Here is a 17,133-nt window from a genome sequence, read left to right as displayed (position 1 = left end):
ATTTTAATAATTTAAAATGTGTAATATAAATATGCATTTGATCCCGCACTATAATGGTGTAAACCATTGTGAATGCATAATCGCTAATCAATTCTAGGAAAAATAATCAACAGACTGAAACTGGCAGTTCTAGACCCCTAATAGATATCTTCAGCATTCACAAAACACATTACTGGGGAAAATGGGCATTTTAAATCAGAATGTAGCCTAAAAAAGAAACATTAGATAATAATTTGTATAGTTTGACCTACAGTAACCTCTAAAATAGTCACTAAATATCCCTCAAAACATAATACATTTTATTATTAAATTACATGTATTTTAAATACATTCATACATTTTATTCACTGAAGCATGTATTACCAAACTACTACCAAAAGGAGTTGACCCCCCACCCCGATCGTCAATGTATAAATTCGCCACACTGGTTTTAGTTGCAGTATTTTGAAGAACAGTCACATAATCAAAACCATATATTTGTCAAAGAAAACTGTCTGGGATCGCATGGATCGCCCACATCCTCTCTGGGAGTGTCGCAAAATGAAGTCAGCTGCCTCTCTAGACAGCATCACGAGCGCCTACACGAACAGCTCAGAGCAGCGCGCTTATCTCCACTCTAGAGCCCTCGCTAGTGTTTGAGACATGCGGAGCGCCTGTGTTTGTGAGAGAGACTCTAGGGAGGAGGGTTAGGTAACATCCGCAGGACTGAACCGGGGAAAGTTGTTTCCTCCTGAACTCTTGGTGCAGTTTGCTGAAGGCCGGCCCTGCTGCACTGCACACAGGGAAAAGGAAGACGGATGCGGGCGAAGGGAAGAATAACGAAACCAAAGGGAAATATCGAGACAAATGACGTGGAAGCCATGGAAGTGTCGGACACGACAACAACAGCAGCCGCGTCGCGCAGTGACGAGCGTGACGGTATGAACAACTGCTACATTATTACAGTCTGTGTGTGTGTGTGTGTTGTGTGGTGTGTAAGAAGTGTCGATGTACATTTGGGCGGTCATTCCGAGATTTGTGCGATTATATTCGCTAGGAATGGTCAGTTTGAGCTCTGAGGGGCAAATTTGAGCACGTAACGCTGGCTCTTAAAGCGCACCAACTGCGTTATATCTTACATGCATTAATAACAACTGTGAACGTAATTTGATTTGGGGTCACTCTTGTATTTTATTAAAGAGCAGCAACAACAAAATAAAAAAATAAATTAAATAAATAGGGTAAAAACAGTCCTGCAGAAATCAACAGGTGTTTTGCGACTAAATCAGAATCAGACATTGTCATGTTGTGTGTAGGACTATAACCTTAAGTAGCGTTAGACAAATTAAACAGCACTTTTATCGGTTATCTGCTTTTGGCAAATACATCTCGTAATGGAGCTTTACCATGCGTGTCCTCATATCTGTAACGCACCTGTATTCACACATAATGCAGCTGTTTTGGCTTGAATCTTTAAAAATAAAACAGTGGAGGGAGAGGGGTGTTTAGCAGAGTTTGTAAAGAAGTTCTGTGTGTGTGCTTTTCCCTTCAAACAGAAGCTGGATCTGACGTGCAGGCTGAGCTAATCGAGTGCAGAGCTCAGCTGGAACATTGGCAGGGCGTGGCGAGGATCTGCGAGCTTAGCAAACAGGAGGAGCTGCAGGACCTGCAAAAAACACTGTGACCAGGAGATTCAGTCCTTACATGGAGGCTCTGCCGGAGGTGAGGAGTTGCTTTATGTTGCCAAAGCACAGGTCTGAGGACTGTTATATATGTATATGTGTGTGTGTGTGTGTAATATATATATATACACTGTTGCAGTCAGAATTATTAGCCCCCCTTTTAATTTTTTAAATATTTCTTAAATGATGTTTAACAGAGCAAGGACATTTTCACAGTATGTTTGATAATATTTTTTCTTCTGGAGAAAGTCTTATTTGTTTTATTTCGGCTAGAATAAAAGCTGTTTTACTAAGAAATGAGTTATTAAAACTATTATGCTTAGAAATGTGTTGAAAAAAATCTCTCTGTTAAACAGAAATTGGGGAAAAAAGTAAACGGTGGTTAATAATTCGGTGGGGGGGTGGTAATAATTCTGACTTCAACTGTGTGTGGTGTGTATGTGTGTATATATATATATATATATATATATATATATATATATATATATATATATATATATATATATATATATATATATATATATATATATATATATATATATATATATATATATATATATATATATATATATATATATATATATATATATATATATATATATATTTATATATTCACGATCCATTTAACAACCGCAGGCGTGTAACTGAAACAGCGAAGCAAGGCGTCAGCAGTACCAAGGTCACGAGTTCAATTCAGAGGCAATGCATGAACTGATAAAATGTATGCCCTGAATGTTATTTAAGTCGCTTTTGCATGAAAGCATCTGCCGAGTGCATCCTGCAAATTAAAATCTCACTCTGCATTGTTTCATAAGCTGTTACATTTAGAAGTGTAAGGTGGATTTGAATCTGTTGCAGTTTCCATTAGTCAGCTTCAATGTCATGAAGTTGAACATTACCCAAAGAACTGGACGCAGCAGGAAATGAGTTTCAATTCCTTTATATCCAGTTTCTCTGTTTTTGCCCATTTCAGAAACAGCTGCTCAGTATGAAGCCAGAATATCTGCTCTGCAGTCAGAGAGAGCGCAGTGGGAGGAGGAGCTGCTCTGCCCAATGACACTAAGGTTTGTGTCTTTTCATTTTATTTCCTTCAGCTTAGTCCCTTTATTCATCAGGGGTCACCACAGCGGAATGAAACCGCTAACTTATCCAGCAAATTGTTTTACACAGCGGATGCCCTTCTAGCTGCAACCCAGTACCAAGAAACACCCATACACACATACACTACGGCCAATTAGTTTATTTAATTCACCTAAAGCGCTTGTCTTAGGACTATGGGGGAAACTAGAGCAGCTATAGGAAGCCCATGCGAACACGGGGAGAACATGCAAACACCACACAGAGATGCCAACTGGTCCAGCCAGGACTCGAACCAGCGACCTTGCTGTGAGCCGACAGTATACCACTGAGCCACCCATGTCGCCCTGTCTTTTCATGTCCCTTGTTTTTATTTTGCCCGACACATTGTGTTCTCCAAACAATGAATTTTTTCCTCTTTTATTTTCTTAAAGACTTATTTCAGTTTCCTGTATTCTATACTTCAGTTCCTCTTTCATCTGTAGGGCCTGATTTTACCATCAACTACTGTAATGCTGAGTTTACACCAAACACAGGAACGTCATGAAATTAGCCCTAATGTTGGTAAACGAAACCTCTATACATTTTCCAACCAGTGGAATCAGATAGTTTTTTGACCCATTGTAGAATCCTGTCACTGGATGACACGCAAGTTTTTAATTCTAGGAGAAGATCCTCCCACATGCTCTATGTGTAAACGCACTAAATATGAAGCATGCTCTATTGTATTGTGTTGGTTTGGTTCGGTGATAAATGTATTTTATTAAGTTTATACATTTAAAGTGAATTTTAACAGAGTTAATCCAAATACAGTTTTAGGGTTTGCCATGAAAATTGGCACAGAAGCTGGCATTGTGTTTAACACAAACAAACTCCAAACGCAGAGCACCACATCACTGGTTCTAGTTTACTCACTCAATGTTTTTTACCTCACATGAATTTCTGCTTATTTGAGGCAGATTCCAAGTATTTAACTTGTGTGAATACTTAATTCTGTGTTTGGAGTGAACCCAGTGTAACAACACAAACCCTTTTACAGTCAGAATTTACTGAGACTTTGTTTACACTAATACGCTGAAAACACTACACCGCTGAAACCATGCATCATGTGATCACACACACACACGCACTCTGGCACGTGCTGCAGCGTATGTATGCGTCTGAGCTCCAGGCAGTCAGCGGGTGCTTTGAGCACATCTACCCAGATGAGAGCTGTGCGTGTCGGACTGTTCATCAAGGATCTACCACTGCAATCTCATCTCACTATATTTGTTAAATGTGATATTTAATACATCTTGTTGTCGACATATTCCTGGACTTTGGTCTTTTGACTCTATTACTTGTTCTCAGGTAACGTGTTTTGGTTGAGCGCAAAGATAAGTTAATATATTCATTTATGTAACCGCGTACACTGATTCTGCACATTTAGACCGATTGCCTTTATTTCCTGTATTGTATAAACTTATAGTACGTTATACTTTTATAATGACCATTATTAATTATTAAAACTAAAAGCAAAAGAGGCAGGGTATGTTTCATATTTTCATTGAAAATGAAAGGAGACAGTTATGTTATAGACTCTATTTTGTTATAAATATGGCTACAGTGAAGATGACGGTCATATGAATATGTAGCTACACGACGTCTCATTACTTTTGTTGTCTGTTAAGTTGTTGTTAATATCAAAATGAAAATAGCCTATTCGTTATATCACGTTCTCATTTTATTATTGAGATAGTGAAACAACGTAGCCAGGGTGATGTGAATGAGGTTATCAAGATCACTGTTCCCTTTGAAGATTTACCCAACGTCTCCTCTGGACATTATTTTCCATATCAAACTTGTGAAGTCTGAACTTAGAAGGAGCAGGTGCAAGACTGAACATTTGTGTAGGCTTCTTCATATTGAGGGGAAAAGCCCCAATCAGAGAGTTGAATGTCTGCAGCCCTGCCTCTGTTTTCAGATGTCTCCATTTTCCCCCATCCAACACTGACATGGAGGATCAGCGTTTTAAAATGAAAGGGGCCTCTCCAGCATTTCTTAAACACACCTTTTGGCGCTCGAAAACTAAAAAATCTAATTAATTTAACCAAAAATCTAATTAATTTTATTAAACCATTAGAATAACCATATTTTATCCATAATCTACTAAAGATAAAATAGTAGTTTATAGTTACTATATACTATATATATTATATATATTATAGTTATTAGTTGTATTGAACTGCGACCCCTGGGTATTACATTATAATAAAGACACCGCAATAGTGTCAGATGCAGCAGGTTGATTTTATAGCACCAGGTTAAAACTTTCTGGCACATTTACGGCACTCACATACATTAAAAAAATTAAAACCAAGAATAGACTTGGTCTATTGGTGTGTGTGTGCGCCGTTGCATGCAAGATTTTTGTGTTTATAACCACCCTCAGAGGATATTGGTGGTCGTGTGTCACTGGCATTGTTATTTTGGGTGTTGTGGGCTGAAAAGTTTGGGAGCCCCTGTACTAAGGCACACAGTTAAAATTTAACACTGTAAAGGCCTGGAATTAGTTTGAGTTTTGCCAGTGTTATTGCATATGCATTTATTGGAGTTTTCACTTTCAGATGCTAAATTTATTGTAGTACAGAATTTAAACCAATCATGCTATGTGAGGTTTTGCAGTAATACACTTGTATTTTTTGTAGAATGACTGAAAGAATTTACCACCATATCTGTTGATTAACAATCTATCCATTAGATTGTGTTCCCCTAATTATTAATCTACCTATTGGTGTTTTTATCATCTTTGTTTACTTCTATCATCCCACTATCATCCCAAAACTTCTCCTGCCCAAATTAACTCAGCTCTCTGTGCCCACCTCTGTCTGTCAGTGGATCAACAGCTTCCTAACGGACAGGCAGCAGTTGGTGAAGCTGGGAAAATTCTCATCTAGTATCCGTACAATCAGCACTGGCGCCCCCCAGGGGTGTGTCCTCATCCCCACTGCTCTTCTCCCTGTACACGAATGACTGCACTTCAAAAGACTCCTCTGTGAAGCTCTTGAAGTTTGCAGACGACACCACACTTATCGGCCTCATTCAGGACGGTGACGAGTCTGCTTACAGACAGGAGGTTAAGGGAGTTGGCTGTCTGGTGCAGTTACAACAACCTGGAGCTCAACACGCTCAAAACAGTGGAGATGATAGTGGACTTCAGGAGAAAACCCCCCTGCTCTCCCCCCACTGAGCATCATGGACAGCATTGTGGCAGCAGTGGAGTCATTCAGGTTCCTGGGCACCACCATCTCTCAGGACCTGAAGTGGGACACTCACATTGACTCCATTGTCAAAAAAGCTCAACAGAGGCTGTACTTTCTTCGTCAGCTGAGGAAGTTTAACCTCCCAAAGGAGCTGCTGAAACAGTTCTACACCTCCATCATTGAATCAGTCATCTGCACATCAATAACTGTCTGGTTTAGCTCAGCTACTAAATACGACCTCCAAAGACTACATCGAATAGTTCGGACTGCTGAGCGAATCATTGGTACAATGCTTCCTACTCCCCAAGAACTGTACTTATCAAGAGCGAGCAGAAGGGCTGCCAAAATCACTCTGGACCCCTCACAACCCAGCACACTGCCTCTTTGAACTGTTACCTTCTGGTCGACGCTACAGAGCACTGCGCACCAGAACAGCCCGACACAGAAACAGTTTCTTCCCTCAGGCAATCCATCTCATGAACACTTGATGATAGTAATTGTGGAGCCAACATCACTACTGCTATACACTTTATACACATATACACTTATTTAACAACACACTTTACATGCCAATTTGCACATAACAACTGCACATATAACGTTGTATATAGTAATAAACATGTACATACACTTGTCAATCTGTATATTTGCACTCACTACTTACTTCTATTTTTTAAAATATATTTATTATCTGTTTTTTGTCCTGTCTCTGTAATCCTGTTGCACTGTAGAAGCTCTGTCACGAAAACAAATTCCTCGTATGTGTGAACATACCTGGCAATAAAGCTCTTTCTGATTCTGATTCTGATTCTGATTCTCATTGTGCATGTAGGGAATTTTTAAAAAGGGTAAGGTGGAAGGAACGTCTCCCCCCAATGAAGGAGCACTGGGTGATTCCTCTCCTCTCCGAGCTGCGGATCATGAGGGCTCAGGGTCAGACTCTGATCCACTGGAGCTGCTGGCAGAGACGTCAGACACAGAGACCACAGGCCTCATGATGGACTACTTTCCCCAGCACTGCGACTCTGCCTCTCTGTCATCTTTCTCTCTGGATACACCCTCTCTGCCTCGACATCTACCCCCTCAGGATGACACTGCCTCCTTGCTGTCCACTGGAACACTGGTGCCAGAAGCAATCTACCTGCCGCCACCGGGACACAGACTGGTCACACATGCTGACTGGGGACAAGCTGCAAGCACAATGTCAGTATACCTTTAGTCTTTCTTTTAGGTTTTCCCACTGCCATGGAAACTGTATCAGGAACTGTAAAATTGTGGTGGTCAGGAATTGAAATGAACAAAATACTAAAAAGTAATGTATTCACTTTCTAATTAGGATTGAATCTAAAATCATTTATCAGATAGAAATAGCTCTTCATAAGTGCTGCCTTTCTCAAGTAATTGGTGTGGGACATTTTAAGCTTATTTGCTAAACATTGCTTTCGAGATCATTGACATGATGACTAACACATGATGTCACTGAGTACGTTTACAATGGACACCAATAATCAGATTAAGACAATACTCTGATTAATAGCTGATGTAAACAGTGATTTTTGATTAATTTAATCAGATTAGGGTCATAAACTAAACAAATTGAATTAAGACATGTGGCGTAGGCCGATTTTAGTCGCGTTATTGAAGTGCAGTACAGACATGTAAACAACCTTAATCAAACTATTACCATCGTGTAGGATTTTCACCACATTTTGTCACATGATATTCTGTACACATACGGCTGTTTGACACTATTCTCTGCACCTACCAAGTCAGTAAAGAGCCACAGACACCTGCATCGTGAAATACGGAAGTTTTACCCATATGGCATGCATGCATATCAATTTCCATTAAAACAACACTCTTCCAGCAGTTCATACTCTCATCCAATCTCTTGTTTGTCACAGGGGCATGCATGAAATGTTCCCGAATGAAAGTGAAAGTGCAAAACTGCTGTTAATTTGTCAAATTAAAAAGAAACACCTGAAATTACATGAAACTCTAGAGCAAATGTGAATAGTGCGGTGACGCAATGACATTAATCGAATTATGTGCTATAATATGTAAAACGGGATCATGAAAGGAATATTCAAAAAGTAACTCATGTAAACACCTTAATTATTTTATTGTCTTATTCAGATTAAGGCAAATAATGCAGTTACTGATTTCCATGTAACGTAGTCACTGTCTCTTGTTGAATCTGTTCCTGCACATTTGTAGCTTGCAGAGCTTCAAGACGAGGTGGACAGAGCTTCAAAAACAGAAAGCTGAACTAGAGAGAGAACTGGAAGTGCAAAGCACAGAGACACAAAAACAGGTACTAAAACTCTTACTATTTGTCTTTCACAAGTTGAATGTTCCAAAGAGCAACATTTATTCTTTTATTTATTTATTTATTTATTTAATTATTTATTTATTGGTGCAACTGTTTTTAAAGTAAAGTTTGATTGATTCATTGAATAATTTATTATTTCCCTGCTAAACTAATTCTATTTTCTCTCTACTTACTAATTATAAACATTTCAATGGTAGTGTTTAATAGAATAGAATGTTTTCTGCAGGGTTCCCACGCTTCTTGAAAGTTTCAGACATATGAATTCAAAGCCTGGAAAGTACTTAGGAACAAACATAGGTCCTTGAAAGTGCTTGAATTTAAAGTTGATGGTGTTTATTTCAACAATTGTACTGTGCTGCTAAGAATTGTACTAAGAATTAGGAAATTCTTAATTTTAAAAACTCTTAAATCTTAAACTATGAAGATTATCATGAAATTTTGAAATCTGCATAATGTGGAAACAACAGAATTTGACCAACTTGAATGAATAAATTGAAATAACTGCTGTACATCTAATTAAAAATGGTTTAAAACACAAAAGACTATTTCAAAATGTTTTTAAATGAACTGTCAATCCCAAAATTATTCATACACCTGACAAATTGTGACTTAAAGTTACTTTTATTCAACCAGCAAGGTTTTTTTGACTGGAAATGACAATATAGGCTTCTTTCAAAACATGTACAAGAGGCATCATTGTGGGAAAAAAAATTTAATAACAATAGAAAAAGTTTGTAATGAGAGTGTATGGGTGTTTCCCAGTGATGGGTTGCAGCTGGAAGGGCATACGCTGCGTAAAACATATGCTGGATAAGTTGGCAGTTCATTCCGCTGTGGTGACCCAGATTATTAAAGGGACCCACCCAAAATGAAAATGAATGAATAAAAAAAAGTTTATAAATAAATATTATGGTTTTCCGAGGACCCTGACATAGCATGTCTGCAGATGATTTCTTGCTAAATAAACACTGTATTAATATATCTCTGTGTTCTTGTCTGTTCAGTGTCAGTGCTTCAGTCTCAGGTGCAAACTTCTGAAGCCCTCCTTCAAGATCTACAGAAATCTTTTAGCATGTCACAAAATGCTGTTCAGTGCAGACTGGTGAGTAGCATGTGACTGAACCAATCAGAAGCTAGCATTAGCAGGATTACTATGAGTTATTATCCTGATGAGATCAGACGCTCTTTATTAAACTTTCTTTGTGCATTTTCTCCACTCAGGCAGAGCTGTCTTACTCACAGAAGAGAGTCTGTAATGAAACTCTCCAAGCTGAAGGGTGAAGACGGTGACGTGGATGAAAGAACCGAGAACAGCCTCCCACCTCCCAGTCCAACACTAGAGGTGTGTGAGTGTACATGGGGATTTGATGAAAGAGGTGTGGAGGAACTGAATGGTGTGTGTGTTTTTGTATTAATGACATTGTGTATGTTTATAGGCAGCTCACTGTGAAGAGAGGCTTCGTATTGAAATAGTCAACCTACAGGAACAGCTGGAGACACGCACAGAGGAGAGCGGTCTGTCTATATAGTTACATATTTATTCATTTACAGATATTTTCATCCTAAATGTTTTACAGTGCATATAATCTATACTCACGGGAACGTAATTAATCACTTTGGTGTTTGAGCCACAGAAAAAAGTTTTTTTTTTTCTTTTTATCATTCCTCAAGCTCAATATTAATTCATCCTTAAAGGGGAAGCTCATCCAAAAATCTTAATCAGGGTATCCGTGTGGTCTTTAAGTATTAAAAGTTGATAAATATATTATGAGAAAATTAAGGCACTTAAAAGGTAGTTAAAAGTCTTAATCGTGTTTTTACAAAGGTCTTAAATATTGTTAAGCGTTGTTCAATTCAATTCAGTTCAAGTTTATTTATGTAGAGCTTTTTATAATGTAGATTGTGCCAAAGCAGCTTAACATAGTTTCTAGTAAAGTCCAGATTTCAGAGTTGAAGTTCAGTTCAGTGTGGTTTAAATTTCACTGGAGAAAGTTCAAACACTGAAGAGCAAATCCACCGAAGCACAGCTCCACAAGTCCCGATCCGAGCAAGCAAGTGTTTGACTCCAAAAAAGCATAAATATATTTAATTTCCACCTAATATTAACAATGGCATGCTCAATCCACACGATGGGTTCAGGCCAGGGCATGTCTGGCCAAACTCCCTTGACCGGGTGATGTCACTTAATTTGTGACAAACGCAGGAAGGTGATGTGACGCTCTCCACATGTAGCGAAATCACAGAACGATACAAACGGCAAAATTGGAAAATGTAAGTTTGCGTACTCCTGGTTGGAGAAATAAGAGTTTAAACAGTGGCTGAAGCCTGTCGCTGAAAACAGCCAAGTAATTTATTCTTTCAAGCTTTGTTCTTCTTCCGAGCTCATCTGAGTTCTGTTGCATAGTTGTGCTCCATTGATTTATTTAACTACCTGTTAAATAAGTAGATAATAAACACAATAATTAGTGTTTAACTAACTGTTTATTAACAACTGTTTATTAAGTTAAAGGTTGATACTGATTAGAACTTGAAGTGGCAATGAGGGCTTAATATTCTGAGAAGGTCTTCAAAAAGTCATAAGTTTTAAATTGCCTTTAGGATTCCTGCATATACTCTAATTACTCACACTCAAGTGGTTCCAAACCTTTCAGTTTCTGTCTTCTGCTGAACACAAAAGAAGATATTTTAAAGAATGTTGGAAACTGGAAGCCACTGACTTCCTTTAGTAGGAAAAAAAGGTCATATAGAATCAGTAGCTGTTTTCTTCTAAATATATATATTTTTGTGGGAGAGTAAAGGTTTTGTTTTTTGTCTTTGGATGAACTACTGGATCTCTTTAAAGTTTTTTCTGTTTGTTAAAGATTTTGATTGTTTTGTCTACTTTAAAAAAATGCGACCTTTTCTTTTCTTTTCTTTTCTTTTCGGTTTTGTCACATCTGCTCCTCCAGAAATTTTAGAAGGTAAGTCAAGTTTACTTTATTTTCTGTCACTAGTGTTGATATCTTAGCTGAGATTTAAGACTAGATGTACTACATTGAAACTGCGTGTCTAGTGTCAGTTTGTGATTGTGAATTTGTGAATTCTTTCATGCTCAGTCAAGCTTGCCAGCCTGAAAGTAGAGACAGACCGCATACAGATCCGGAAGGAAAAGGTATGTATGCCCTATTGCCCTTTATTTTTAAGTCCTTAGTATCTTTAAACACATTTGACATTAACTTCAGTATCTGCAGAATGTGTGAATATTTTATGCCTATAGTTGTTTACAGCATATACGAAGCTAGCAAATAGCATTTCTATTAAATCAGAATTAGGTAAGTGGAAAGAATGTTGGTGGATTTGTGTTCCTGTTATTTATAAATATATATAGGTTTACTCTACAACAGCAGTGTGGATTAGTTTCGATGGGTTATGGCACAGGTGTCAAACTCCTTTCTGGAGAGCCACACCTCTGCACAGTTTAGCTTTAACCCTAATTAAACACACTTGATTAAACTAATTGAGTCCTTCAGGCTTGTTTGAAACCTGCTGGTAAAGCCATGCTCACACTGCACTTTTTGCCCCATAGACTTTCATTCATATGCATGCGAATGCGACAGACCAGAAACGCAAGCTCGTTCAACAAGTTTCTCATGTCGCTGCTTTGCAAAGTTCAAACTTGGTGAACTCTGACCTGCGAAATCGCATCACATGACTGTGTGAGACCAATCGATGTTTAAAACATGACCTCTCTGTGCAGAAATGTAAAATATGGACCAATCGCTCTCTTTTCCTGCCTCTTTTCACAGCGCTGTACGACAGAATTTTGCATGCTCAAATTCTAGTGCAACCTTGGCAAAAGTCTGTTGAAGCAGGGTTACATATGGTGCAGTAGCAAGTCAGGGCGTCCTGGTTCCGAATCATGGCTCGAGGACATCCCCCCCCCTCTCTTTCTCTCCAACCTGGCTTCCTGTCTAAATACTGTCCTATCTAATAAAGACAAAAAGCCCAAATTAAAAGTCTAAAATAAAAAAAGGTTGAGTAAATAGTGAGTAAATTAAAATTTGGGGTGAACTATCCCTTTAATGCTTTTTTAGATTTAGATGCACTCAATAAATTAATGATTCATGTTATATGTGATAAGCATATCGCTTTTACATGTTCTTCACTAAATGCAATGCAGTGGTGCTAGCAGTGAGAAAAGTAGTCATTTGGCCATGTGTCTCTGCAGCTGGAGGCTGAAATGCAGGAGTGTCGAGTGGAGGTGCAGGGTCTGCGTGTGGCGCTTTCTCACCTTCAGAAAGACAACAAAGCTCACATCCAGGAAAAGGTAAACCTGCGTCTTTGTGTGCACAGATGAATATCAGTGAATGTGGCTAAACAGGGGTGTACGTCTCTCTCTGTGTCCTTCAGGCGGGGTTGCAGCAGCAGTGTTTAGAGTTACGCAGTCAGGTCATCAGCCTGCGCTCTCAACTAGACACCAGTCAGGCTGTGCAGAAGGATTTTGTGCAGCTGTCTCAGTCACTGCAGGTACTGCACTGATTTAGGATCAGTATGGAGAACATGCTCTTTATCTGTCCTGCATAAACATTGCAATCTCTGTTGGTATAATCCATCAGTTGTTGACGGTACACATAAAACACTGAACTGGCTACATGATTTCTACTCTGATGTTGACATTGGACAAATCTTTGAGGTAAAACATAAGGGGATATTAATATAAAAAACTAAAACTAACAAATTAGTGAAGGGTTATTTGAAGGAGAGCAAACATTAGCTGAAAATAGGTTAAATGTTAAAAAAACTAAACTTTTTATTAAAGCTTGTTGTCGGCAACATGACAACAAAAATGTTGTTTCATCTAATTTGAAGTACTAAAATAACTACATCTAAATAAGCTTAAACTAAAACTACACAAAATCTATAGATAAATATAAAAAATGCATATAAAAGTCAGTGCTTCCCACAGGTTTGAAATATACTTGCGGTGGTAGTCGAATTGAAACACCTTTTACCCACATCACATAAATAGTTAACTATATGCGACAAACAAAACATAAGTAAATTTTTAATAATTTTACTTACTGTAACACTGTTAAACACTGGTTCTTTTCAATGGGTTAAAGTGAAAAAAGACTGTTTAAATAAAAGAAATCCACTATTTCTCTTTTATGCTATTTCAGGAGCCATGTGCACCCAATGACAGGTCAAATCTGCTTTTCTCTATGTCCTTCAAGTTCAAAGCAACTTGAATGCCAAAGCGTTGAATGTGTATATAAAATCGCCTATGTAATATAGGCCTAATGACATCATCAAATTAATAAAATATACAGCAAATGAGAAATAAACTAATAAACAGAGAGAATAAAAACAGACAATATCTCTAAAAATGATAATATTTACAAGATTAAAATATGTCGATTATTTAAATAAGGCAAACGCATTGATTAACCATTTCTAATGGTGTACGTATATTTTGCAGCTAGTTTAGACCAGTCATTTGATCCTCTTTGAGTATTTGGTCAAGTTTTTATGAGTCGTTTAGATTTAAAAATATATTTTTTATGGTTCCCCTCGCGACTACGTGCGTGGTTAGCTGTGAAGCCAAGCAAAAGTAGGCTTAAGTAAAAGGTGATGCAAAAACGAATACAAGCTTTAAAAAGCGTTTTAGAGGATTTAGAAAAAAAAAATTTAAGTGCCAAAAAGGCACTGTGGGTCAGCAGAGCAGGTGAGACTGTCTGTCGGAGTGCTAACAGGTCTAACGTGCAAAGAACATGTGTCACTAACTATATTAACGGTGGCCGTTAATATACCTTGGCGGCTGGCCCAAGTAAAGTCTGCGTGGGAAGCACTGAAAACAGATCTAAAACAAAAGCAATAGACAGACATGCATCTATATTCACACATATATTAATTTCAAATAGTTTCCGTTCAATATAATTGTGGTGTCTCTTGATCTTGACCATGATATTTATATTTACGTTTAATCATTTGGCATATGCTTTCATTTAAAAGAACTTACAAATGTGGACAATAGAATTATTCAAGGCAACAAAAGAACAACAGCATCCAAATGTATTACATATTCTTTGAGTATTTATTTCCTCCATTGCCTCTGAGTTCACTCTTTTATGTTTACATTTTATTCCTGATTTATTTAAAAAAGTTATGTTTCACATGTCTGCTTTTACAAAATATTTGATTAAAAAATGTTATAGAACATCATTTGTAATATTATTGTCAAAATAAATTGTCCTTAAAAGTACAAATGACCGTCAGAGAAGTTGAACATTTTGCTTTAGTTTTTCTAGTATTTACTTTACAAATATGTCTGATAGTTTATCAGCTTTTTGCTTGGTAGATAAAATAACATTGAAAGATTTCAAAACTTATTACACCATGAATTACATCATTACAATTGGAGACTCCTCATTCCTGTTGGGAGGAACTGTGGAGTAGAAAAGGCACATCATGCGCAAATATTCTGGCAGTGCTCAAGAAACTGTATGTTCTTCTATCACAGATCATTTGATCTTCATATTCCTAGATCATTGAATGTACTTTATCTAGCACAGTGTTTCCCAACCCTGTTCCTGGAGGCTCACCAACAGTACATATTTTGGATGTCTCCCTTTTCTGACTCATCATAAAATCAGAAGAGACTCCAACACCTGAAGTTAATAAGTTGATTCAGGTGTGTTTGATTAAGGAGAGGTTGAAAATGTGTACTGTTGGTGTGCCTTCAGGAACAGGGTTGGGAAACACTGATCTAGCAGATATTCCTATTAAACTTGAAAAGGATAGATATGCATTTAGGATTTTATTGGCAACAAGTAAAAAGGTATAACCTGTAAATGCCATAAAGAAGACCCACCAACTAAAGACGAATGTTTCAAATAGCAAAAACTGAGGGAATGGAAAAAAATGACACATGCGCTTCAATTACAACAAGAGATTTTTGAAACTAAATGGAGGAAATGGCAAGCTTTCTCCACAACGACAATATAATTATTCATAATTTAACATTTACAAAATCCTGGAGATTATGCTTCATTGAGACAGCATGTTTGGCAACCATTTTATATTTATTCTATTTATTTTCTGAGGTTAATTTAACATTTTTATGTATGTATATGTATGCATGTGTTGAATGGATGTATTTGTGTTAATTATTACTATTATTTTTTCTTTGTTTGTTTTCTTCCCACTGCTTATATGTTCCTAAAAATCTATAAAAACTAAGGATAAAAAAACAAAACAATTTCAAAACGTTTTCATTTCCTCTGCATTTTCAGGTGAAGCTGGAGCAGATTCGCCAAGCAGTATCATTAAACCAAGTCAAGCACATTTTAGGGGAGGAGATTGAAGAAGACGCTGATTTGCCTGCAGATGCCACATGAAACCATATACAAACAGGTGACTTTGTCAAACCAAAGGGAAGAGAATAAGGAGACTAAAGGGCCAAACTAAGGTGGATTGTCAACAAAATAACACAAACAAAATGAACTGAAGCACTAAACGACCACTTCTGCACTCATGGCTTCACAATGCATACTGTCATCTCGAGCAATACAGGCTAAACACGACTCCTTATCAATCTGGAACAATTTGGGATTTGCTAATACTTGAATTGGGTGTAAAGCTAATACACTGACCACTGTCTGTACTAGACTTAGTGCTTCTGCAAAGTTAGATTTGTCTTGCTGGTCATAAAAGAAAGACTGATGGATGAAATGTCAATCATCAGCACCTGTCACCAGCAAAATAACCAAAAAAACACACTAGGAACTGAGGATAGCGGCAGTGCTAACTGTATATACAAACTACTGCAGATGTACCTGCCATCTTTTGTTATAGGACAAATATATATGTGCCAAAATACATCGTTCAGTGATGAGCAATCCATCAAAATATTATGTTATTATTACTTAAAATATGGCATCAATTGTTTTAGCTGTGAAAAATTGTTCACAGTTAAAATCTTAACATGTTACATGAGATGCAAACTTTTATTTTTTATATTTTAATGACCAGTTGTTGACTAGATACTAGTGCCATATTTATTTGTTTTAAGATTGCATCTTTTAATTCACACCATTTTTATTCATAACTAGTGTTACAATTGCTCCTAGCTTCTGAGTCAAGATAACTGTAATGATAGCTAGTTGTTAATGCTAGCCACCAGCAAGCAACAACCAAGAAATTAAACATATACTTGGGAGCAGTGTTCTCAACCACGTTCCTGGAGGCCCACCAACACTGCATGTTGTGGAGGTCTCCTTTGTCTGTCACACCCATTACGGGTGTTTCAGCCTCTGCTAATGAGCTGATGATCTGAATCAGGTGTGTTTGGTTGAGGAGACATGTAAAATGTGCAGAGCTGGTGGTCCTCCAGGAACATGGTTGAGAAACACTGCTTTAGAGTAAATTCATTATGACTTTGCACAGCATAAGTACATTCTACAAATATTTGAGCTTATTGAAACTTTCAAAGTGAAATATTCATGTTGCTCTCAGGCTCAACTGAACTGGTTTCATCATTCTAGACTGAATATGTTTTGTGTCCATTTTCCTCTTAGTATAATACTACCTACTGAACACTGCAATGAGAGTTGCAGTAATTTTATGGCCAAAGTCACTTTATCAGAAAGTGTTCTAGTTTCATTTTGATGTATCTGGGTGAGCCAATGAGCAGTGGAGGATCAATTTGGTGATGAAAGACTAAATCTATTTGGGGCTAATACATGTTAATTATGTGCTATGAATGCAGGCACAATGTTAGTAACAATTCTGAGTGAATTGTGTATGTATGAATCAATTAAACTAAAAGACCATAACAGACAAT

At 37.4% G+C, this 17,133-nt stretch overlaps 1 protein-coding gene across 1 annotated transcript; it reads left to right on the top strand.

The window, feature by feature from the left end:
- The first annotated feature begins 572 nt into the window (after positions 1 to 572).
- Positions 573 to 17,132, top strand: rabep2 (rabaptin, RAB GTPase binding effector protein 2). The gene is given in 17 exon segments (XM_056453494.1): positions 573 to 918; positions 1,536 to 1,651; positions 1,653 to 1,701; positions 2,635 to 2,699; positions 2,702 to 2,725; positions 6,813 to 7,187; positions 8,205 to 8,294; position 8,510; positions 9,317 to 9,414; positions 9,534 to 9,572; positions 9,574 to 9,654; positions 9,749 to 9,827; positions 11,261 to 11,272; positions 11,408 to 11,463; positions 12,520 to 12,618; positions 12,702 to 12,818; positions 15,584 to 17,132. Coding segments are annotated over 17 exon segments (1,527 nt in total). The 5' UTR covers positions 573 to 797; the 3' UTR covers positions 15,689 to 17,132.
- The last annotated feature ends 1 nt before the right edge of the window (position 17,133 follows it).

This window comes from Danio aesculapii, chromosome 3 (genome assembly GCF_903798145.1).
Source record: "Danio aesculapii chromosome 3, fDanAes4.1, whole genome shotgun sequence".
NCBI classification, from domain to species: domain Eukaryota; kingdom Metazoa; phylum Chordata; class Actinopteri; order Cypriniformes; family Danionidae; genus Danio; species Danio aesculapii.
The sequence above is the reverse complement of the archived record's forward strand: the minus strand, read 5'-3'. Positions and strand labels throughout refer to the sequence as shown.